Source organism: Amblyomma americanum, chromosome 1 (assembly GCF_052857255.1).
Source record: "Amblyomma americanum isolate KBUSLIRL-KWMA chromosome 1, ASM5285725v1, whole genome shotgun sequence".
Classification (NCBI taxonomy): domain Eukaryota; kingdom Metazoa; phylum Arthropoda; class Arachnida; order Ixodida; family Ixodidae; genus Amblyomma; species Amblyomma americanum.
Genome location: NC_135497.1, coordinates 325,949,139 through 325,973,851, shown reverse-complemented (window position 1 = coordinate 325,973,851; position 24,713 = coordinate 325,949,139). Strand labels below are relative to the sequence as shown.

Below are 24,713 nucleotides of genomic sequence, written 5' to 3'. Positions count from 1 at the left end.
TCTTGTGCCACTGTAGACCTGTGCTCAGGAATTGTCATTTTCGTCAATCTGTTTTGTGTATCTGTCTTTTCATTTGAGATTGGTTGCCACTGTATTTAAGTAGTGAAAATCACCTCAATAAACCTGTTGTAAGTTCAGCGCCGTGTCTGTGCACTTGTCACGTCCGTTGTCCCCTGCGCTGCTGAAAAAACCGCTGACGAGCGAAGGCACGGAGGGGACACAAGGACATGTTCCTGGAAAATTTTAAAAGTTTTCGAGCAGCCAGCTACGCAGAAGTACGACCCTTTACGTCACTGAAGACTTACATTTAAATATATTCGCGACTAATCAATACTCCACACTATGTAATATCAAAACACAAGCTTATCACAACAGCGCGCTGAAACGGACAGGGAGAGCAGCAGACACGACCCGCTCACGCTTCGCGCCCTGGCCAACAGGCGGCGCAGCCAATAAAATGAGCATGGGCTATAGTTTTCATGCGTCTGTGTCAAAGTAGGTGCTATGTAAAATGCGTTTGATCTTTCATCATAGATCCCAGCATGGTGACAATCTTCCTTGTTGAACATGTCTGCTGTACACCTAAGGGACTTGACTAAGAAGCAAACAAGTGGAGTTTTTTTTCTCGTAATGCAATGAGAAACAATCTTTAATTGCTACAGTTCTGGCAAGATAGAGACTTGGGACATACTGTGAATAAAACATGTGCATTTGTCAGCAAAATGCTTGGTGTTAGTGCATGGACAGCGTTTAATGGAAAGAAGGAGAGGCAAGAGTAAGCAGGTGGAAGTGGTCGACACCCAGCACAGAATGGCCAGGAAGTGGAGATTAGCGGCGTAGCACCCTGTATGACAACTTCCCAAAGCTGGCATTGAGGTCATGGATGCACAACTTTTCCCAGCACTATGTTAGATGGTAACTGCATGGCATATGCTTTAAAGGGGTCCAGACACAAAGTTTTTCGGCGTCAGTTTATTTGCCTTCAAAGAGGCCTACGGGCCTAGCAATCATGAAAATAAGAGCAAAACACCAGTGCACAGTGTGAATAATTAATTACAAGCCATTTTGTACACAAAGCCTTTGGTCTCAGTTAGCGCCAGCGCTGAAGTGAACAACACCTGAGTTCAGCGACGTCACAATAATTAAAGCAAGTGCACAATGACATCACTCGATGTGGGTGGAAACAGTTTCGTTTATGGGGGTTAAACGTCCGAAAGCGACTCAGGCTATGAGGGACGTTGTAGTGAAGGGCTCCGCAAAATTTCCACCACCTGGGGTTCTTTAATGTGCACTGACGTCGAATGGTACACGGGCCTCTAGTATTTCACCTCCATCGAAATTCGACCACCGCGACCGGGATCGAACTCGCGTCTTTCAGGTCAGCAGTGAAGCGCCATAACCACTGAGCCGCGGAGGCAGCCCAATGTAGGTGGAAATGGCGAGAGGCTCATCGGACAGCATTAAAAACAGCAATAACTTATGTTCCCCTCAAAGAATGTGCCAGACACTTGCAAGATGGCAACTTCTTACGCCCATGAAAGAAATCGTACGGTAACTAACCCCTCTCTCCTCTCCCACTACCGACCCATACCACCTTCCTGTCCTGTGTGCAATGCTCAAAAGGCAAACCTGACTGATATCTTCGGGATCTGTCCGGCTTCCCCTCCACCCAGCAGGCCGGAGCCACTCCAAACATGGGAGGACTGGGAGACCTCACTACGCTCCACAGATCAGGCACGACAGAAGATCGTCGCCACCTGTGCGGCCAGCGTCATGGACCTTTTAGCCTGAACGGTTGAGTGCGGTGTGGTCGTGCGGGGACCCAGGGGTCCCGGGAGGCCCGAATTCCTCTGCACAATAAAGTCTTTCTCTCTCTCACTCTCATGCCGTTCATTGCGTTTAAAATTTTGTGCCTGAACCCCTTTAAGGACTATAGACACCAAATTTTTTCTTGCGTGTTTTCTTCTTTCAAACGATATCGTAGACATTCGTATACATGAAGCACCCTGTGGTATTTGTGTACGACCGCTAAATAGTTTACAATTGAATTTCTTCTTCACGCTGTTTCGGTTTCGTCGACCGAAGGACGACTGTGACGTCAAGTTGATGTTTTGGCCACGTGACCAACTGGAAAAACTTTAATATAATCACTAACAGGCTTGTCATTCCATGCCTTGGAAGATGCTGAATTAAATGTCATGGTGAATTAAATCTACATATCAGCGATTATATTGCAGTTTTTCTAGTAGATCACGCGAACAAACCGTCAACTTGACGTCACAGTCGTCATTCAGTCAATGAAACCGAAACAGCACGAGAGAAGAAATTCAATCAAATTATTTAGCGCTTGTAAGAAAATACCACACGGTAATTCATGTATTCTAATGTCTAACGCATCGTTTGACAGAAGAAAACATGCAAAAAAATTACACTAGCTGCCCACTGAAAGAGAAGACACTTTCACAAGGCAGCAAAGCTACATAAGGTACAAGATGGTAGGTTCCAAAATTATTTACCTGGATGAGATATGTGCAACGGCAGCAAGCGCAGTGTTGGTGGAAGGACAGAACGGCGAGCGTGTGCTGCTTGTGCCAAGATCAGGACAACCATGGCCTGGAGCAGGCTGCCAGGGAAGGGCCACCGCATCATTGTGATGCACATCAGCAGTGAGAAAGGCCCATCAACGGCCGCCTGTATGTTTCCTGCAGAAAAAACGAAAAGGGTGAAGGCTGCTATGAAGATACGGGTGGCAATCATTTTGAGATGTTTGCACTCATGTGCTCCAGAGGCAGACAAGAGAAACATCGTAGCAAAACACAAGCAGTTGTGCCATTCACATCTGGACGAAGCAATGCCGACAACAGTTTTACACAAAGAAGCAGTTCAGCAGTAGCTGACAGAGAGAACACTAATGGAACGCTATGATGCCAACAATGTGGCTCCCATAAATCATGAAGCTGCCCAAACTGTGTGTTGTCAAATACCATGTAGGTGTCGCTGTGGCGAGGGCTGGCAACGTCAAGCTCTGGCTCCCACCTAGGCTTTAACCTATGGAGTTTCTCTGGGTACAAGTTAATAATGATACCAAGAATGAGCATAAAGATTTATGGCTTCCTTTGGTTGAAGCTCTGGTCATAAACAAGACACCAACGGTTTCAGCAGAAAAGTGGAGCAATTGTGCACACCACGCCATGAATAATGATGAAAAATTCAGAGCAAACTCTGCCAGCGGCCCTCATATTCATTAACACATACGAGTTTCACAAGACATAACTATGTAGCACATCGGCTCTGGGGTGCATCACAATAGTAAACCAGCGCTAACATCTCTTGCACTGCAAATTAAGACTTTACATCACCAAGTTATCAGGCTTCCAAACTTTGGAAGTGATATGCCAGGTTTAACTTCCTGAAGGAACACATGGGCTATGAAGAACACCACAGTGGACGGCTCTGGATTAATTTATACCGTATGGGGTTCTTCAACGTGCATTGACGTCGCACAGCACACCGTTGTTTTTATGTTTTGCCACCGTCGAAATACTGCCACTGCAGCAGGATCGGGCTCAAACCCGCGACCCTGAGATCAGCAGCCGAACGCCAAAGCCACTAAATCATATGGCGGGTGCTTCCAAATTTTCATCTAGCTGCTTTTTCTATGGACTGCTTTCCTGTCTCACTAAAGAATACAATACTTGCTTTAACTATTCGCTTAGTAATTCTTTAGGCATGCTGTTTTGTCTTCGCTGAGAACGAATAAACAACTGAGGCTCCTCAACCTTCACGCTGTCAGCAGGCAAAGGACACCTGCAGCTGCATTCCTTTAATACAAGCACATGCATCAGTTTTTGTGCTTATACGCAGGTTGGAGTGGAACGTCAATTCTTATAAATGTCCGACATGAGTATGACGACATCCATACAGACACAAGGCAGCAACGGGAAACTGCAATACGGGCACTGCCTTTGATAAAAACAACTTACTTGTGTGGTGCATTCTTTTCAGCCATCTCCTGCTTCTCGATACAGCTAACTCATTGTTAGAAGCATACAGTAGCAGTGAGCCACTCACAACTTGCCTCCGCGTCCCCCGGCTCTGCTTCTTGCATCGACCCTTTTTCCTTTAAAAGCGCTTACATCGAAAGGTGGGCGACCTGTCACATTTGCAAACAGCGCGCCTGTTTTGCACCTTGCTAGCCATGACGAAGCAAGTACGCATCGAAATGTTCACTGAATGTGGGGGAAGATAGAAATACAAGAAAAGCATTTAACGCTCTAGCGCACAAATTCAATACGACGCAAATTTTTATTTTTCTCGTCGAGCAGCCACGATCTACCACTGACGCTGATACTGTAGAAGCTTGGGCAAGTTGGTGTGACATGGTTTTTTCAGCAGCGCAGGGGACAAAGGACGGGACAAGTGCACAGACACGGCGCTGAACTTACATCCGGTTTATTGAGGTGGTTTTCACTACTTAAATACAGTGGCAACCAATCTCAAATGAAAAGACAGATACACAAAACAGATGACGAAAATGACAATTCCTGAGCACAGGTCTACAGTGGCACAAGACCAGCTGCGCACGTTTTTTTATTCTCATCAAGGAAACGTAGTTCTTTATCAGACAGCTATTAAGGCAACGCTTACACATTCATCTTTGAATTTATGGATTTCATGAGCTTCAATGATTTCACGAGTGATTTTTGTTCTATTATCTGACAGCACTCGACACTGAGTGAAAACAGGATAACACGGCGGTTTTTTGTTCTTTTTCCTTTCCTCTGTGCAGTCTCTGCAATGAATGCCAAGGTGACGGGAAGCGGTGCCGCTCACGTTGTTGTTGTGTTCCCGCAGCCGGTCGTTGAGGTAACGACCAGTTTGCCCCGTGTAGTGCTTGCCACACGTAAGCGGAAACCTGTACACAACATTGCTGCTACATGGTACAAAACCTTTTTGGTGTTTCTTATCGCAGCCAACTATCCTTTCATTGCTGCTGTTTACAATATGGCAGAGTTTGGAAAGCTTATCGGGCGCGGAAAAAAACAACGTTTACAACGGCACGCGCTCCCACCCTTTTCAGATTATGTGAAATGCGGTGTAGATAAGGAATAACCACATACTTTCTTTTTTCTTCCTTGGGCCTTTCAGTGGAATCTCTGCGGCCTGAATTAATGATTTCTCTTAGCAGGCTCTGTGATATTGCAATCAGAAGGTCGGAAGGGTATCCTGCTGCTTGTAAGCGTACCACCTGATTTTGATAGCTGTCTTGCATCGCATGATGGCATGATTTTTCTAGGGCATTTCTTAAACGCAACTTTGCGATGCCGCGCTTTACAAGCTTAGAATGTGCAGAAGCGAAAGGCGTGAGGGGCTTCTGGCATCGTGGCTCGTAACGCCAGCACACATGGCTATTCTTGAGGAACATGGCAAGATCTAAAAAACGTAACTTTCCTTCAGAAGGCGTTTCATGCGTCAAAACAAGAGGGTCAAGACAGGTGTGAAAAATTGATAAAACTTTCGAGACCGAGGCCCCTGCGTCAGTAACTGCACATGTCATCAAAACTAAAAAATCATCTACAAACCTAAAAACACGAGCCACGCTTTCGTGGAGATGACTATCAAGGAGCTTGTCATGGTGCGCAAGATAAATGTCGCCCAGTATCGGAGCTATGCATGAACCAATGCAGACGCCATTGCTCTGGAGGTAAACAGATTCATTCCAGGTGAAAAATGTGGAGTTAAGGTAAAAAGTAAGGAGTTCCAAGAAGTTGCTATTGCTGATGCCTGCAGAATTCTGGAAAGCTACCACACCAAAGGAATCAATTGCATTCTTCAACGCTTGCCAGCAGTTTCTTTTGCGGAAGGGAATAATATAAATCTTTTATATCGATAGAGCAGGCCGAAAAGCCTTTCCCTGGGTTTTGTTGCAAGAAAGCGATTACTTGGTTAGAACTCTTCACCTGAAAAGGGTCGTCAATGGTTAAGAGGTTCAGCTTGTCTTGCAAAAAATAACGCGACAGACTTTTGCCATGTGCCATCCTCGGAGACTATTGCTCGAAGTGGGCAGTCCAGCTTGTGAGTTTTGGCTGTGAAGAATATCTTTAAGCAGGACCCCTTGCTTTTCTCTATACACTTGGCTAGGGATTCCAAATTCATTTGTGCACACATTTTCCGTGCTCGGGCTTTCACTTTACTTAGAGCGACATCGCTTCTCTGCCGGAAAGTTGAACTGATAGCATTTTCTGCCTTCGATAAGTAGAGCGCTTTTGGCATCACAGCAAAATCTCCCTCTTTATCAGCCTGTAATAGGGTCAGCGAGTTGTTCTTTAAAAACGAAACGGTGAATTTGATTGGAATTCTACACCTGGTAGGTTTACACTTTGCCAAAATGTCCACTCCATCTGAAACACATCGGTCCACTTCAGGAGCCGCTGCTAGGCTGGAAACTTGTCTCACCATCGCAAGAAGTTCCGGTGCCGATCGCCTGGGTTCCACGGCGAACTTTGGTCCTCGTCTAAGGACGTCTTGTACTTGTTCCGGCAAGGACACTTCACCATAGGTGTGGACCGGAGTGAAGCTTTCCTGATGCGTCCTCTTAGTGATGGCTCGAAGCTGCGGCAGCGCGCACTGCCATAAGAATTCCGTAGTCCTGTCTGCCGTCTGAGGTCCACCGCCGCCATTCAAGTGCACCATGAGCTGAAGATGTGCCGCTGTGTGCTCTCAGGAAGAGCCATTCTCTGTAGAGGCAAAATCACTCGTGAAATCATTGAAGCTCATGAAATCCATAAATTCAAAGATGAATGCGTAAGCGTTGCCTCAATAGCTCTGTCTGATAAAGTACTACGTTTCCTTGATGAGTATAGAAAAACGTGCGCAGCTGGTCTTGTGCCACTGTAGACCTGTGCTCAGGAATTGTCATTTTCGTCAATCTGTTTTGTGTATCTGTCTTTTCATTTGAGATTGGTTGCCACTGTATTTAAGTAGTGAAAATCACCTCAATAAACCTGTTGTAAGTTCAGCGCCGTGTCTGTGCACTTGTCACGTCCTTTGTCCCCTGCGCTGCTGAAAAAACCGCTGACGAGCGAAGGCACGGAGGGGACACAAGGACATGTTCCTGGAAAATTTTAAAAGTTTTCGAGCAGCCAGCTACGCAGAAGTACGACCCTTTACGTCACTGAAGACTTACATTTAAATATATTCGCGACTAATCAATACTCCACACTATGTAATATCAAAACACAAGCTTATCACAACAGCGCGCTGAAACGGACAGGGAGAGCAGCAGACACGACCCGCTCACGCTTCGCGGCCTGGCCAACAGGCGGCGCAGCCAATGCAATGAGCATGGGCTATAGTTTTCATGCGTCTGTGTCAAAGTAGGTGCTATGTAAAATGCGTTTGATCTTTCATCATAGATCCCAGCATGGTGACAATCTTCCTTGTTGAACATGTCTGCTGTACACCTAAGGGACTTGACTAAGAAGCAAACAAGTGGAGTTTTTTTTCTCGTAATGCAATGAGAAACAATCTTTAATTGCTACAGTTCTGGCAAGATAGAGACTTGGGACATACTGTGAATAAAACATGTGCATTTGTCAGCAAAATGCTTGGTGTTAGTGCATGGACAGCGTTTAATGGAAAGAAGGAGAGGTAAGAGTAAGCAGGTGGAAGTGGTCGACACCCAGCACAGAATGGCCAGGAAGTGGAGATTAGCGGCGCCGCACCCTGTATGACAACTTCCCAAAGCTGGCATTGAGGTCATGGATGCACAACTTTTCCCAGCACTATGTTAGATGGTAACTGCATGGCATATGCTTTAAAGGGGTCCAGACACAAAGTTTTTCGGCGTCAGTTTATTTGCCTTCAAAGAGGCCTACGGGCCTAGCAATCATGAAAATAAGAGCAAAACACCAGTGCACAGTGTGAATAATTAATTACAAGCCATTTTGTACACAAAGCCTTTGGTCTCAGTTAGCGCCAGCGCTGAAGTGAACAGCACCTGAGTTCAGCGACGTCACAATAATTAAAGCAAGTGCACAATGACATCACTCGATGTGGGTGGAAATAGTTTCGTTTATGGGGGTTAAACGTCCGAAAGCGACTCAGGCTATGAGCGACGTTGTAGTGAAGGGCTCCGCAAAATTTCCACCACCTGGGGTTCTTTAATGTGCACTGACGTCGAATGGTACACGGGCCTCTAGAATTTCACCTCCATCGAAATTCGACCACCGCGACCGGGATCGAACTCGCGTCTTTCAAATCAGCAGTGAAGCGCCATAACCACTGAGCCGCGGAGGCAGCCCAATGTAGGTGGAAATGGCGAGAGGCTCATCGGACAGCATTAAAAACAGCAATAACTTATGTTCCCCTCAAAGAATGTGCCAGACACTTGCAAGATGGCAACTTCTTACGCCCATGAAAGAAATCGTACGGTAAATAACCCCTCTCTCCTCTCCCACTACCGACCCATACCACCTTCCTGCCCTGTGTGCAGTGCTCAAAAGGCAAACCTGACTGATATCTTCGGGATCTGTCCGGCTTCCCCTCCACCCAGCAGGCCGGAGCCACTCCAAACATGGGAGGACTGGGAGACCTCACTACGCTCCACAGATCAGGCACGACAGAAGATCGTCGCCACCTGTGCGGCCAGCGTCATGGACCTTTTAGCCTGAACGTTTGAGTGCGGTGTGGTCGTACGGGGACCCAGGGGTCCTGGGAGGCCCGAATTCCTCTGCACAATAAAGTCTTTCTCTCTCTCACTCTCATGCCGTTCATTGCGTTTAAAATTTTGTGTCTGCACCCCTTTAAGGACTATAGACACCAAATTTTTTCTTGCGTGTTTTCTTCTTTCAAACGATATCTTAGACATTCGTATACATGAAGCACCCTGTGGTATTTGTGTACGAACGCTAAATAATTTATAATTGAATTTTTTCTTCACGGTGTTTCGGTTTCATCGACCGAAGGACGACTGTGACGTCAAGTTGATGTTTTGGTCACGTGATCAACTGGAAAAACTTTAATATAATCACTGACAGGCTTGTCATTCCATGTTTTGGAAGATGCTGGATAAAATGTCGTAGTCAACTGAATATACATATCAGCGATTATATTGCAGTTTTTCTAGTAGATCACGCGAACAAACCGTCAACTTGACGTCACAGTCGTCATTCAGTCAATGAAACCGAAACAGCACGAGAGAAGAAATTCAATCAAATTATTTAGCGCTTGTAGGAAAATACCACACGGTAGTTCATGTATTCTAATGTCTAACGCATCGTTTGACAGAAGAAAACATGCAATAAAATTACACTAACTGCCCACTGAAAGAGAAGACACTTTCGCAAGGCAGCAAAGCTGCATAAGGTACAAGATGGTAGGTTCCAAAATTATTTACCTGGATGAGATATGTGCAACGGCAGCAAGCGCAGTGTTGGTGGAAGGACAGAACAGCGAGCGTGTGCTGCTTGTGCCAAGATCAGGACAACCATGGCCTGGAGCAGGCTGCCAGGGAAGGGCCACCGCATCATTGTGATGCACATCAGCAGTGAGAAAGGCCCATCAACGGCCGCCTGTATGTTTCCTGCAGAAAAAACGAAAAGGGTGAAGACTGCTATGAAGATACGGGTGGCAATCATTTTGAGATGTTTGCACTCATGTGCTCCAGAGGCAGACAAAAGAAACATCGTAGCAAAACACAAGCAGTTGTGCCATTCACATCTGGACGAAGCAATGCCGACAACAGTTTTACACAAAGAAGCAGTTCAGCAGTAGCTGACAGAGAGAACACTAATGGAACGCTATGATGCCAACAATGTGGCTCCCATAAATCATGAAGCTGCCCAAACTGTGTGTTGTCAAATACCATGTAGGTGTCGCTGTGGCGAGGGCTGGCAACGTCAAGCTCTGGCTCCCACCTTAGCTTTAACCTATGGAGTTTCTCTGGGTACAAGTTAATAATGATACCAAGAATGAGCATAAAGATTTATGGCTTCCTTTGCTTGAAGCTTTGCTCATAAACAAGACACCAACGGTTTCAGCAGAAAAGTGGAGCAATTGTGCACACCACGCCATGAATAATGATGAAAAATTCAGAGCAAACTCTGCCAGCGGCCCTCATATTCATTAACACATACGAGTTTCACAAAACATAACTATGTAGCACATCGGCTCTGAGATGCATCACAATAGTAAACCAGCGCTAACATCTCTTGCACTGCAAATTAAGACTTTACATCACCAAGTTATCAGGCTTCCAAACTTTGGAAGTGGTATGCCAGGTTTAACTTCCTGAAGGAACACATGGGCTATGAAGAACACCACAGTGGACGGCTCCGGATTAATTTAGACCACATGGGGTTCTTCAACGTGCATTCACGTCGCACAGCACACCATTGTTTTTATGTTTTGCCACCGTCGAAATACTGCCACTGCAGTAGGATCGGGATCGAACCCGCGACCCTGAGATCAGCAGCCGAACACCAAAGCCACTAAGACATGTGGTGGGTGTTTCCAAATATTCATCTAGCTGCTTTTTCTGTGGACTGCTTTCCTGTCGCACTAAAGACTACAATACTTGCTTTAACTATTCGCTTAATAATTCTTTAGGCATGCTGTTTTGTCTTCGCTGAGAACGAATAAACAACTGAGGCTCCTCAACCTTCACGCTGTAAGCAGGCAAAAGACACCTGCAGCTGCATTCCTTTAATACAAGCCCATGCATCAGTTTTTGTGCTTATACGCAGGTTGGAGTGGAACGTCAATTCTTATAAATGTCCGACATGAGTATGACGACATCCATACAGACACAAGACAGCAACGGCAAACTGCAATACGGGCACTGCCTTTGATAAAAACAACTTACTCAAGCACACCACTTTCCTCATTCCATCACACATCACGCTTCACTATTTCATTGCCTCACATGGGCGTGTCCACAAGTCACTGTCCTAGGCATCAATGATATGATTTCATAGATTGTACCCTGTACTAGAGTGTTTGTGCACTAGAAATCCTTAGCAGTCAGGTTCACAAAGAGGCAATAGTGGAACCAAGACTATTATGTCAAGCCCACTAGCCTAGTCAACAGAATATCTGACTGCAATCCCTCTTCCTTCTCCAGAAACTATGTGCTCTCCAACTTCTTGTGTTCTGAAAAGGGCTCCTCACCCCGTTTTTTCTTTTTGTTGGGGATCGTTGCATGCATGACAGCACTCATCGACTACACATCGCCGGTCTTCCGCCATTGAGGATCTCTGAAGACACTGCACAAAAAGAAAAATGAAATGTGGTTGCCAGAAATATCTCATTGTTATGCCATCTAAACCTGCTATTAGAAAAACTCAAGATGTGACAATGACAGATCACACACGTATGAAAATGTCACTTCGCGATAACAGCTATGGCAATGCACAGCCTGCACGCTGAAGGAGTAGCAACGGCGTATTTGCAAACACAAAATGCATACACAACAACCCACTTGAACCTTCAATCTGCCGGCAACATGAACCATGACGCGTGTCACTGGGAACATATATGCGGGATTAGCTCCCTGCATTTACATCATGTGTAAAAATGATGAGCCCAACGCAATGATCTAGGTTAATATTACCTTCCTGACAAGGGGCCAGCACTTAACTGCCAATTGTTTCAACACGAACGAGTTTACAGCATGTTCTGGTGTTCTGCCGTTGCACATAATGTCACATCTCTCATCACATAGCGGTACTTTTAGTGCAGCCGAGGTTCGAGTGTCCACCCAGATGTGAGACAATTACTGTGCCATTTCCTTTTCTGAATGAATGATGAATGAATGAACTTTATTCTCATCATCATGAGGCCTCACGGTCGGGGCGCAGCAATTAGCAGGGTGTGCCTGCCGGCCAGCTCTCAGCACTGGAGACTGCGGAGAGAGTCTTGTAGTAAGCTGTCTCTGCCTGATGGATGAGGAGTCTTTGCTGATCCGGGTCGTACCTCCGGATCAGCTCTTCCCAGGTGGCAAGGTCTAGGATGCTTTGTGATTTAGCCCCAGAATTCTGACACTCCCAAATTAAGTGATTTTGCAAAGTCATTCAGTGGCAGCTACTGCAGAGCTCAGGCTCCCCAGTGTCTTCATTGTGTAGTATGGAGTACGGAAAGAATGTGTTCACCTGAAGCCTCCTCCAGGCACTGCACTCCTTTGGAGTGAGTGACCTATCCGGAAGTGAGTGTGTCCTCCTATCCAGTCTAGGTGTTTCGGTTATTTCTTTATACGTTATGAGAGTGTCTTTATTCCCACTCAGGGGCACTTCCAGAGCAGCTCGGATGTATAATTCTCTCTCTAGCGAAGCTGTGAGCAGCCTCATTCCCCGGAATGCCCTCATGAGCAGGAGCCCATATGAGGGAGACCTCTCTTCTTGAGGGGCATCTTCTTAGTAATTTGGCGGCTTGACTGAAGCCCACCCCCTTACAAATGTTGTCAACAGCTGCCCTACTGTCAGACAAGATGATCTTGGCTTTGGTACTGACACACGCTAGGGCAATAGCAGCCTCCTCTGCCACTAACGCATTCCTAGTGCTAATCGATGCTACAGTCACTTTCTCCCCATTCACATCAACGGCGGCAATGACGGAGGTGCCACCGGACCCACAGGATGCGTCGCAGAAGGCTATGTTACCTGGTGGGTCCCGGGCAAAATTGTTCATTAGTATTTGAGCTATATGTGTTCTCCTTTCTTTATCACGCTCCAGGTGCATGTTCTTAGGTATATTGGCAATTTTGAGATGCTTCCATATGTCTAAGGGGATTAGCTGTGCAGTATACGGGGGTTTCCTCTCGCTCTCTCCTAGGTCACTGAGGATCTGCCTGCCCGCTATAGAGGAGCTAAGCCTCCAAATTTGCACTTCTCCTGCTGCCCTGGTGATCACCGCACAGGTATTGTGGACTCCCATACTAAGCAGTTTCTCCATAAGGAGTTAGGTGGGATGCCAAGAGCTCTTTTGTATGCATTTCGTATTAACTTGTCTATTTTCTCCTCCTCTTGCTGACTAAGATTCAGAAATGGAGTCGCGTATGCAATCCTACTCACTATGAACGCTTGTACTAATCTAAGAAGACAGTGCTCTCGCAGGCCTTTGTTTCTGAGGGAGATTCGCTTACAGATACCTATAACTTGGGCGACATAGGTGCTAAGCTTCTTGATAGTGGTTTTGTTACGTCCGTTCGTCTGGAGAAAGTATCCTAGGACTCCTATAGTATCAACCCTAGATACTAACCTACCCCCAATGACAACCTCTATCGGGTGAGGGAAGCGAGTCTCTTTCTTCATCTAGTCTTTGGTATTTAGCGAGAAGATTCAACTACCTCTGCCTGCAGCCGGTATGAGATGTCAGCGTTCGTTCCCCCTGCTGTCCAAATGGTCATATCATCAGCATAAATGCTCTGCTTTAGCCCCTCAATTTTATTTAGCCTGTGGGACAGTCCTCTCATGGCAAAATTGAAGAGCATTGGAGAGAGGACTGAACCTTGAGGGGTTCCCTTATTGCCGAGTCCAATCTGCTTTGAGGAGAGCCCTACAAAGCTTATAGTGGTCTTTCGATTGCTTAAGAATCTTTTGGCATAGTTAAAGCACTTGATGCCTACTCCGGCCTCACCGAGGCCTTTGAGGACCGCTCTATGCTCCCCATTATCGAAGGCTTTTGTAAGATCCAGCCCCAAGATTGCCCTGCCCCCTTTAATTCCGTCGGAATCATCAAGTATATCATGTTTAGGCCTTAACATAATGTCCTGTGCGCTAAGATGCGGTCTATAACCTACCATTTCAACAAGCCAGAGTCCCTCGCTCTCCATGTAGCACAAGACTCTTGTCTGCACCACCTTTTCTATGACCTTGCCCAAGCAAGACGTCAGAGATGGGTAGCATGTTGCCTAGATCAAGACTCTTGCCTGGCTTAGGGATAAGTACTAACTTAGAGACTTTCCATTCCTCCGGTAAGTTCTCCACGTCCCAAATCTTGTTCATTAGCTCAGTTAGAAAAGAGATAGAATTACCATGCAAGTTCTTCAGAGTAGTGTTGGTGACGCCGTCAGGACCTGGAGCCAATTTCTTTTTCAGGTCCTGTAACGCTGCCCACACCTCTGCAACCTCGAACGAAGAATGAATGCTTCTATTTTCCCCGCCTTCATATTCCGGTAGTGGAGAGCCTGGGTCTTGACAAACATAGGTTTTGTGAATCTTGTTTAGCAGGTCCTCATTACTCTCTTTAAAGTTATGCTTGATTTTGGTTTGATTCAGCCTGGTCTCCCTCTTGGATTTGGTTGGATTAATCATATACCTTAGAATGGCCCAGGTTTTGGATAGACTCATATTAGATCCAAGTTCATCACACATCTCCATCCAGTTCCTTTCGCACAGATCAGCGGCATGCTGTTCTATGCCTTTGGTTAGTCTCGCAATTTCTCTCCTAATATTGCGATTCCATCGTTGGCTTTTCAGTTCCCTTTCCAGATCCGCTTTCTTTCTCAGGAGATGGGCTAGTTGATTGTCCAGTCGGGGCACCATTAGGGTGTCTTGAATAGTATCTGTTGTTTCCCTTAGGTCTTTATTAAGTGCCCTCTGCCATGCCATGAGAGTAGACCAAGTTTTAACTTCCCGGGATTGTCTAATTTCTCGGAATTTATCCCAGTCAGTGATTTTTTTGCTGATTTTGGGAGCCCTTCGGTTGAAGACAATGGTGATCTCCAGCACATAATGATCACTCCCGAAGTTCTCTCCAGTGTTCCTCCATTCCACATTGCCATATCTATGTGCTAGAGTAAGATCTGGTGACGTGTCATTATTGATGCTGCTCCCAGATCTAGTGGGAGTGGTTGGGTCCATTTAGATAGACATCCCATTGATTAGGATGGCCTCTAGGAGTCTTTTTTCCTTTGGTGCAGTGAGTGTTATAGCCCCATTCCGGATGCCTTGCATTAAAATCCCCGCATATGAGGAGCTTGCTATTTCTCGAAATTTTAAGTGTTTTTTTGAAGAGGGGGTGAAGGATGCCTCCCTCTGCCTAGAGGAGCTATAGATGTTAAGTACAAAAAGGTTCTCCCTTTCCTGGTTGCCGGAGTGGATTTCAGTTAGAACCGCCTCTATCCCCCTTCATAGGATGTTGCGTGACAGCAGTATTATGCTCGGCCAGAGTGGAAACTCTGGCTTTCGCCCCTTTGGAACTCGGGAAGCATCTGTAGCCTTTGAGACCAGCCTTTTGCGTGTTGGTCTCCTGGAGAGCAACCACTAATGGGGGAGCTGCATGTGAAGTAAGGATTTGTTGCAAGACCCCCCTCTTGCCTGGGCATCCCGGACAGTTCCACTGCCAGACAAAGCGGGCAGCTTTCCCGCTCTTATTTCTGTTCCCCATTGTGTCTACCCCTAGCTGCTCCAATGACCCCCTCCTCATGAAGCTGGGCATGAGCCAGCCTAGGCTTCCCTCAATACTTAGTATTTTGGTTTGCAAGTTTTCTTGCCTTTCTCTATTCTTATCTACTGATTCCTTCAGGGCCATAATGTCTGCTGGGAACAGGCTGAGTCTGCTGAGCCTATCATTTTAGCCCTCTTCTTACTTCCTCTTCCTCACTTGATGGGAGGGGTCCCTTTAAATTTAGCTCTTCTAAATGCTTAACCCCCAGCCTTAGCTCTGAATTCTCCTTTTCAATCTTTTCCAGTTTCAAGTGTAGCATATGATTTTCCCTGGTCAATTGATCTAGTTTTTCCTCTAGGCTTTGCCCTACCACCTGGGAGAGCTTACGGTCATGCTTGGTTGTCTGTGCTGCACGCTTGTCCCCAGGGGTCGTCCAGGTCTCTTCTCCCTGCGCCTTGCCCAACGTTCGTCCTCGAAGGGGCCTTGTGTAGCCTAGGCTTCGGCTTGCCTTGGGAGTCTGTATCAGTCTTCCCCGGGATAGCAATCTTTACGACCGTGTTTCCTCTAGCGGCCGATTGCGATCTGCTTCTCCAGCGTGACTGGGATCCTCACCACGCAAATGCCTGAGAGCACGCTCTGGAGGGAGAAGAATGAAAGATAAAACTTGACGCAAGTACGTTTCTGTGCAAGAAGCTGAGAGACAAAAGAAAGCTAGCGAAGAGCGAGCAGCGGAACAGCTGGCTAAGAAGACACTCAACGAAGCTCGCACCTCGGTACAAAAGGCTCAACCTACGCCGAAGGGATCGGCCAAAGTAGTAATCCGTCCTCAGCGCGGCATCGATAAAATAACTCAGGGATTTGGGCTCGCCGAGCTCACAGATGTTATAGCAGCCGCCGCTGGTCTGACAGACGAAGCAATGCGCGGGGACTAATTAACAGTCAATTCCAAGAATCATACCATTATGGAAGCCACCGAAAGTGAAGAGAGAGCGAGAAGATATCAGGCCATACAGATTCTCAAGTATACGGGAGGAGAGGCTAAGGCGCTATCGTACCTGGCCACTGCGGAGACCTTCGGTATCCCCGTCGGCATAACAGATTCTGAAGTGCTCAAAATACTAAATTGCTCAGGTAACCAGACTATTGCATCAGCCAAGAGGTTTGGAGAAGAATCTGGAACAATTCTTTTGAATTTCGTGGAAGAGAAAGTGCCGTGGACTGTAAACTTCCAAGTCAACTCCGCTGAAGTGTCGCGCCTCTTTAAGAAAAAAATATCAAGTGTACACAACCTCCGCACGTTTCGGGCATAGGGCGGATGTGTGCCCGAACTGAGACACACGCAAATGCAGGGGATGTGGCATGGTTAATCCTCTGAGCGACCTCAGATGCACTGCTAGGTGCGCACTGTGCCTGGGACAACATCAAGGGGGGGACAAGAATTGTCCAAAAATCTACAGGACTCCGGACGTTGTGCGGCGCAAGCAATGGAAGAAGAAGCTACGAGAACAAAATACCCAAAGCAGGACATATCCCCCTACGTAATAGGTTTGAAAAAATTTCCTTTTCTCACAAACCAATTTTACCGTTTTTCATACGACGCGCTAGCAGACCACTTCGCCATTTTCGCTCTCAAAACACGAGACGCACGTGACTGACATAGTAGCCAAATCCACTCCGCTCCTTGCCGCTCCTCGTCTTGACCGTCTTGACTTGACTTCCTCGAGACATCTATGCACCAATGAAAAACGGCGTTTACGGCACGTGACTGAACGTCCGCGCTCGCGGTACTCGCGGTAACCGTTGATTGTTCTGGCTGTTCCGGTGTTCGGCAGTTCAACTGTTCAACTGAAGCCATTACGGTTGCAGTAGGGAGCGTTTTGTTCGTGTAGCTGGCACTTCACTCACGTTCCAAAAACCGCTCGAAGGTGCAACTCGTCTGTTTGTCCGCCGGAATTTTGAGATAATCTTGCCATGGAACGCACAGATTACGACACAGTGTAAGTAATTGTTATCCTTCATTCGGCGCTCGGCGTCTTTGTTCGGTTTCGCATTCGTACCGTAATGTTTTGGTTTCAGGTTCAACTGCCCAGTCTGCCTGAGCCCGAAGCAGGGCATGGTTTTCGGCCTGTGCCAGCACTTTGTGTGTGCGGACTGTCTGTATGACGCAGCTGAGCTGAGCCTGCTGAAACCGTTTAGTTCTTGTCCCATCTGCAAAGCCAAGAACGTCTTTCCTGAAGAACGGTAGGGGTTCTTTGTCGTGTGGACTATTTCCACTTGTCGCGTTGGTGTTGTTAACAATGGCGTATAGAGAGAGACAAAGACATCGATGTGCTTACTTTCGGTCTCTGCTAGTAGTGGGGTGAACTCGTGGACTTAACGACGGACACTGCTGTTCTTTCTTGCAGCCCTGATATACCTGACACCACCAGACAGCTTATGGAAATCCTTGGCGTCGTCAAGTGCGGCCGTAAGCTCTGCGGTGAGGAAATGTGGACTTGGGAGAAAGAGCAGCACGACAGGTTAGTTCGTTTTTGCTAGCCGTCTGCCGATTTTGCTAGCCGTCTGCCGATATTGCCAGCGTCTGCCGATTTTGCTAGCCGTCTGCCGATTTTGCTAGCCGTCTGCCGATTCTCGCGTTGTACAGTATAGAACCCTGACACCGCTGGCAGAGAAAAGCACCCGAAGCTGGCGCTTTGTTGCGAAAATTATGCGAAAATTGCTTTGTATTGTTCACTTTACGTGGCGCTGTTAGCACGTGAGCCGTGTCGTAGAACACTGGCCCAAATTAAGTTGTGTGTAGCCCACAGTCGTAGCCACGCGTCTGTCACTTCTCGATTTGACCCTGTAAAATTCGCTGCCCCGTTTTTCATGCTGGCGTTCTTTTAGTGTTTGCACAGAATACTTTATTAAGCATGATCGTTGGAGACCACGGAAGAACGCAGTGACGTTGAGCGCCTTTCTGTTTCTCTGTGGGATCTTCCTTTGTCGAGCAAAGCGTAGTAGTAGTGGTTTATTTAAAATAATAAAAAGGAATTAAAAGGTTTTTGCGTGCCCGGGCATCTGCCATCGCTGGCAGCACCTGAGCTGGGGCAGCGGAAATAAAGGGATAGCAGGCAGACTGGAGAAATGAAAGAGGAGAGGGGACAGGCAGAAAGGATGGGGGGGGGGGGGGGAAGAGGTGCACAATAACATGTACAGGTCAGGCACCCCCCCCCCCCCCCCCCCCCCCTTCCGGCCGCCGCCCATCGGGCTTGCCTCTCTACAACTGCCTTGGGCCCTCCCGAAATTCTGGCTATGTGCCTGGCACGTGTGATGTCCATAATCAAAGAGGAAGGAGAGCGCACGCGCACAATACACTGTACTCCACTGCTGGAGTGAGGCATCCAGCTGATAATCGTCCAAGGTAGCACATGCGGAGTTTGGGCTTATGGGAGTTTAATGTCCCAAAGCGACTTAGGCTATGAGGGACGCCGTAGTGAAGAACTCTGGAAATTTCGACCACCTGGGGTTCTTTAACGTGCACTGTCATCGCACAGTACACGGGCCTCTAGAATTTCGCCTCCATCGAAATTCGGACCCACATCTTTCGGGCCAGCAGCCGAGCGCCATAACCACTCAGCCACCACGGCGGCTGCACATGTGGAGTGTTCGGTCACTGCGCGTCGCTACTTGGCGGAGAACAAGCAAAGTGTGATATGTCTACTTTTTGCATTTCTTATGCTTGGTTTTTCGTTCTGGCTTGGATGCCGCCGTGCGGCATGCTGCTGCTGCACGAGAAGTGCAAGCAACTTCAGTTCTGGCTTGTTGTTATAGCTAGGGCATCATGTGATGCCAGACTGTTAATGGCACACAGATAATTCTAAAACAGCGGTCTATGTTGGAAATGCTGTAATACAAGACAGAGAGCAGTAAGGCTGCCTCAGTGCACATCAGTTTTGACTGCTGAATGTTAGGCTGTGTCTGTAGCTGTGCATAAAGTAATTTATTTATTTCAAGATACTGTCAACCTCTAGAGGTATTGTAATGGGGGTAGGCACAAAAAGACAGTGGCACACTGTGGTTAAATTGAACGAACAAGTGTACCATAGGACACAAGGCGGCACAATCGACAACTCAAATCACTACAAGTCAGTCGAGGATAGGTACAAAGAGTAACGAAGCGATACAGAACGCTGAGTTTCAATGTAGATATAAAAGAAGAAGAGTATACATGCAGTACAGTCAACTCACTGAAAACTATAAAGAGCAGTACAATGAAGTACTTATCAGTAGACAGATTTACTGTGTGTTTGGAGGGATTAGCGATTCTACCACAAGCTCGGGAAGCCTGTCAGGTGAACTCTGTTGCGTGATTTCTGGATCAAGTTCGTTCCACTCACGAACTGTGAGTTTATGACGGGTGAGCCTGGAATGGTTCTGATAAAGGCTGAGGGATCAGTCTTGAAGGCATTTTGGAATAATAAGAATAAAAGTTTAGACGATGTACCTTTGCTCGATTAGACAACGTAGGGAGGCATGTGCGACGTAGTAGTTCAGTTGGGGAATAAGTGCAGCGGTATCTGTTAAATGTAAATCACATAGCCTTGCACTGCATGCTTTCTAAGATGGCCACATCATTTTTCACATACGGGAACCAAGCTATATTGGCATTATCAAGAACGGGACAAATAAGGGTGGATGCCATTAAGGTGATATTCAAAATTTATTGGCGTCTTTCCTGGTAATTGTCATGGCAAGTTTTTTGTCTGTATTGATAACCATCTGCCATTTTAGACACCATTGCGCGACACGGTTTAAGGCGTTGCTCAGAGCTACTTGGTGATTATAGTTCTTTATTTCATTATAAATCACTCAGTCATCTGCGAATAGGCGAACATAACATTTATATCCTTTGTGATGTCGATGATGAAGAGTGGAAATAAAATCTGAGCAAGCTCCGAGCCCTGGGGGACACCAGAAAGGAACCGTGTCTGAAGTGCAGTCACCAAGCTGTACGAACTGCCAACTGTCTGTGAGGTAATTGGTAATCCAGTGAATAATTGGTCCATCTCCAAATAAAATCTTTAGTTTATATAGCAATTTGATGTGAGACACGCATCAAAGGTTTTTTAAGTCGTGAAGGGTTTCAATCAGCTGCAAAACTGTAGGTAACCCAGGTCGGAAACTGTTTTGATCCGAATTGAGTAGGCTGTGTTCTACAAATTTAGTAATGTATTTCAAAAACGGTGTGTTCTAATAGTTTGCAACAAGTGCAGCTAAGAGAAATAGTACGAAAGTTAGCAGGAATGGATAACTTATCTGATTTGTGCACGGGGATTACTTTAGCGATTTTCCATTCCGATGGTGGGTGGCTATCATGGAGCAACTTTGAAAATGCAGTTAAAACTCGTAACAAAACCCGATTTTATGAAGTTCCCGATCTAATGATCAAATTTTGATTCCCCGACAAGTGCCCGTTGGGTTCAATTTTCTTAATAACCCAAAATAACAAAACAGACGAACGCTAAACCCAATTTAGCGAAGTTTTCCGGTTATAACTGAGTGGGAAAAAAAGTGATTTCTCACTTATTTTGTCACAATGTTTCGCAGCTTGTTGGCAGCGTGCCAATAGTAGCATCTAGGTGACCAAGGTACGGCCTGGTTTTGTTTTGATGGGCCTGCAAGCTGTGCGGAACAAAGGACTCTGCAGTCGGTGGTGCTTCCCACCTTGACTTCGAATGCGTTTTACCGGATGGTGCTTTCACGCACAAACAAGCCACCCTGGTGGTTCAGTGGTTATGGTGCTCAGCTGCTGACCCGAAAGACGCGGGTTCGAATTTGGCCGCGGCGGCCGAATTTTGATGGAAGCGAAATTCCAGAGGCCTGTGTGCTGTGTGATGCCAGTGCACATTAAAGATCCTCAGGTGGTCGAAATTTCCGAAGCCCTCATAGCCTGAGTCGCTTTAGGACGTTAAAACTCCCATAAACCTTTCACGCAAAAGCGATTTGGGCAGCTTTCGTGGACTTTTCATATGTGCAGGTGCGGTTTGTTGGAAAATAATGATGCCACGGTATAGCTTTTGGGTGGCGCTGTGTTACCATTTCAGATATGTAAGTGCGGAAAAATGACTTCCTCGATTTTACGAGTTTCCCGATTTAACGAAATAATTCGTGGCTGCTCTTCACTTCGTTAAATTGGGTTTTAACTGTATAAGGGAAAGAACTTACTGATTGGCTTAGCATACAGTCCCAAGAAACAGTTTGGGATTCTGTCTGGTCTGTTGCTTTTCTTCTCGTCTAAATTTGGGAGCAGCAATAATAGTCCAGCCTCAGATGTAACAGGAATGCCTGACAGTTTGTCATCATTAGTAGGATGGGGCCTGCTTTCGTCAAGGTGACAACTGTCTAGAGCAAAAATTGATTGGAGATTCTTTGGAATCTACTTTTTCTCTTCTCCTTGGGAAGATATCAGATAAGCTTGGGGATAGTCATTAACATACAGCCAAAATTGTTAGGGAGCATTTTTGATGTTGCTTGAAGTAGTGCTGCAGAAATGTTCTTTTGCGCATCGAATTTTATTCTTGATTGACTTTGTTAATTCATTTATCTGTGGTGAGTAGGCTGGTACAGCTCATAACTATTTAGATTTATGTAGTCTTTTTATTCTGTGTTTCATATGTATTATATCACTCGTCATTCAGGGATTCTGCTTCCAGGTGGCTTTTCTGTTTAGGGTATAAAGCAGTTTATGCAATGTACAATGTAGGCATTGAATTGCAGCCAAACTTCATCTATGCTAATTTGTTCATTTGTGCAAAGATCATAGAAGTTTTGAGTATTTGTGTAAAAGGTATAAAAGTATGGCTGAGTCATTTGCTCTATAGAAGGCGTGTACTTTAATGGATGTTGAGAGCAAATGATGTTTGGTAAGTGCAAAGTGCAGATCACCATTTCTTAGTTAGAAATGCCTTTGTATGTACGAATATCAGCAGCACCATGGACAAAGTGATCGGTAACAAGTGTTAGATTCAGAACTGTATTGAATGCTTCCTGGATACAAGGAGGTGTGGTAACTAGCTGAGTTAGATTAAAAGCAAATAGGAAATCAAGTATTGCGCGGCTTGCCTTAGTTCCTGCACCCAGAGAGCTGGCCAGTCTACTTTGGGAAAAGTATCCTGCTGCTGGACATACGCTTTAACGTGCAATCAAACAAGGAATCTAGGACCATATTTTCTGCATTTGGTGGCCAATAAACGACTCCAACATGCGCAATACGATTTGTCTGATAGATCTTGCACCAGACCGCTTCAACTGTCGGTGCGTCAGGCTCGACTGAGTATTTTATTACACTTCTACTAATGAGTAGAGCAACGCCCCCGCTCCTTGATTTGGTGGCACAATTTCATGGTTCAAGATGTTCTTGTGTAACCATGTCTCAGTAACTGCAACAATGACTGGTTTGAAAGCGAGCAGCATTTCTTCAAGTTCATGTTATTTATAAATAATACTTTATGTGTTCACATTGGGAACAGTTAGGTACATTGGCTGCCAGTGATTTGCTTTCCAGGCTTGTTTTAGTCTTTTGTTTATGGCTTAATTTCAACAATGCAGTTATTCACTGCCCCATGTGAACAGCTGATCGTTTATTTTTACTTTGTCGTACACTAGAGAAACTTTTCCTTTTCTATCACAATGTTCTTTAGTGTGGTCCCTTAATTTCTTTCTGATATTTCTAACAGTAAGTGAAAAATCTTTGCCGTTGGAGTAACCAGAATTCTTTAGTTTGGTACATTGTTTAAGAGTACTAATTTAGTCTCTGAAGTCAAGAAGCCGTGGTAAAAACAGCGCAGCAACGACAGACACAGAGAAGACAGAAGAAGACGGACAAGCGCTGACTAACAACTAAAGTTTATTGGAAAAAAACACAGGTATTAATACACTCCTAAAACAACCAGGGAACACGCCCCTCTTAACATCCTTCTAATCGTGCGAATCTAGATACTTAATCTCACATTCGTGAAGAAGCACTGACGGTGTGCTGACGCATGCATCACCATTCGCGTGGATGCGATACGCCTCACACAGTTCCCTTGTCAATTTATCCCTGTGCCTGCAAACAACTTTTGTCTCATGGAAAAGAGGGTTGCACATTTTTTTGTCGGGGGAACCTGGGATATTATTCAGGGGGCAATCTCTAAAATGTAATGCAAGGTTGGACGATGGGGGGCATTTAACGAGGTATGATGCTGACGAAGACGGGTGTTCACACATTTTCCCGTTTGGCCAATGTATTTCTTGCCACAGGAAAACTTTTCCATGAGACAAAAGTTGTTTGCAGGCACAGGGATAAATTGACAAGGGAACTGTGTGAGGCGTATCGCATCCACGCGAATGGTGATGCATGCGTCAGCACACCGTCAGTGCTTCTTCACGAATGTGAGATTAAGTATCTAGATTCGCACGATTAGAAGGATGTTAAGAGGGGCGTGTTCCCTGGTTGTTTTAGGAGTGTATTAATACCTGTGTTTTTTTCCAATAAACTTTAGTTGTTAGTCAGCGCTTGTCCGTCCTCTTCTGTCTTCTCTGTGTCTGTCGTCTCTGCGCTGTTTTTACCACGGCTTAAAGATGCACCAACTAGCTCAGTTGTCGGTTCTTCTGAAGTCAAGAAGCTTCAAGTTTATTGGCCTAGGTTTACGATCATTGTCTTCCCTTGGTCTGCCCAAACGGTGAATTCTTTCGATACGTACCGTTTTAACACTGGGTATTTCCTCGAATACAGTTTTGATGACAGTATTATGCAAGCTATCTGTAGATTCACTCTGCTGCTTCTTAACATCATAAACAATTAGATTAGAACGTCGTGTTCTGTTCTCAAGATCGTTGACCTTGTTCATCATGATAGCAAGGCTACATTTCATCTCAGCGACTCTCTTGGCACAGTTCGTCACCTCTTTTTCGAGCCCGTTAATTTTTCCAAGGTTCTTTTCTATTGAGTTCAGTTTTTGATTCTTAATTATCTTAATTCCTGATTAATCCTTTAATTCTTTTCTAATTTCCAGAATATCATCAATTCAGAAATTATCTTCAGCTGTTGTTGCAATTGATGCATCACTGGGGCCTGAATTCACTTCAATATCGCTGCCAAAGCAAATGTCTGAGACAATCACATTTGTGAACATTTCACAAAGTGGCTATGGGCATGGCAGCAAAAGTAAGCAGACATTGTTACTTCGGAACGACTTCCTGTACAGTTTGATCATCTGTACGAAAAACATAAACAGGTTGGTGAGGCTCATTTTGCGCTGCTGCCGCCACCCATTGCCAAGGGATCCATCGAAGCCGCTCTTTAT

General features: G+C 45.8%; 1 protein-coding gene and 1 long non-coding RNA gene across 4 annotated transcripts in view; one reads left to right on the top strand and one right to left on the bottom strand.

The window, feature by feature from the left end:
- Positions 1-17,044, bottom strand: part of LOC144115459 (uncharacterized) — a 116,867-nt gene extending 99,823 nt beyond the window's left edge. Inside the window, exons 1-4 of one of the 2 annotated variants that reach the window (XR_013311398.1) lie at positions 16,968-17,044; positions 15,772-16,020; positions 11,170-11,264; positions 9,404-9,583 (exon numbers count right to left, since the gene is read on the bottom strand). This is a non-coding gene — a long non-coding RNA (uncharacterized LOC144115459). Of the gene's footprint in view, positions 1-9,403; positions 9,584-11,169; positions 11,265-15,771; positions 16,021-16,967 lie in introns of those variants that run through there. The other variant, XR_013311399.1, reaches the window with a different exon arrangement.
- Positions 17,045-17,185: 141 nt separating this feature from the next.
- Positions 17,186-24,713, top strand: part of LOC144115456 (uncharacterized) — a 31,367-nt gene continuing 23,839 nt past the window's right edge. For both annotated transcript variants that reach the window (XM_077649856.1, XM_077649857.1), the window contains exons 1-3: positions 17,186-17,381; positions 17,461-17,625; positions 17,790-17,903. In XM_077649856.1, coding sequence (XP_077505982.1) covers positions 17,356-17,381; positions 17,461-17,625; positions 17,790-17,903 — 305 coding nt within the window. In that variant the 5' untranslated portion in view covers positions 17,186-17,355. The remainder of the gene's footprint in view (positions 17,382-17,460; positions 17,626-17,789; positions 17,904-24,713) is intronic.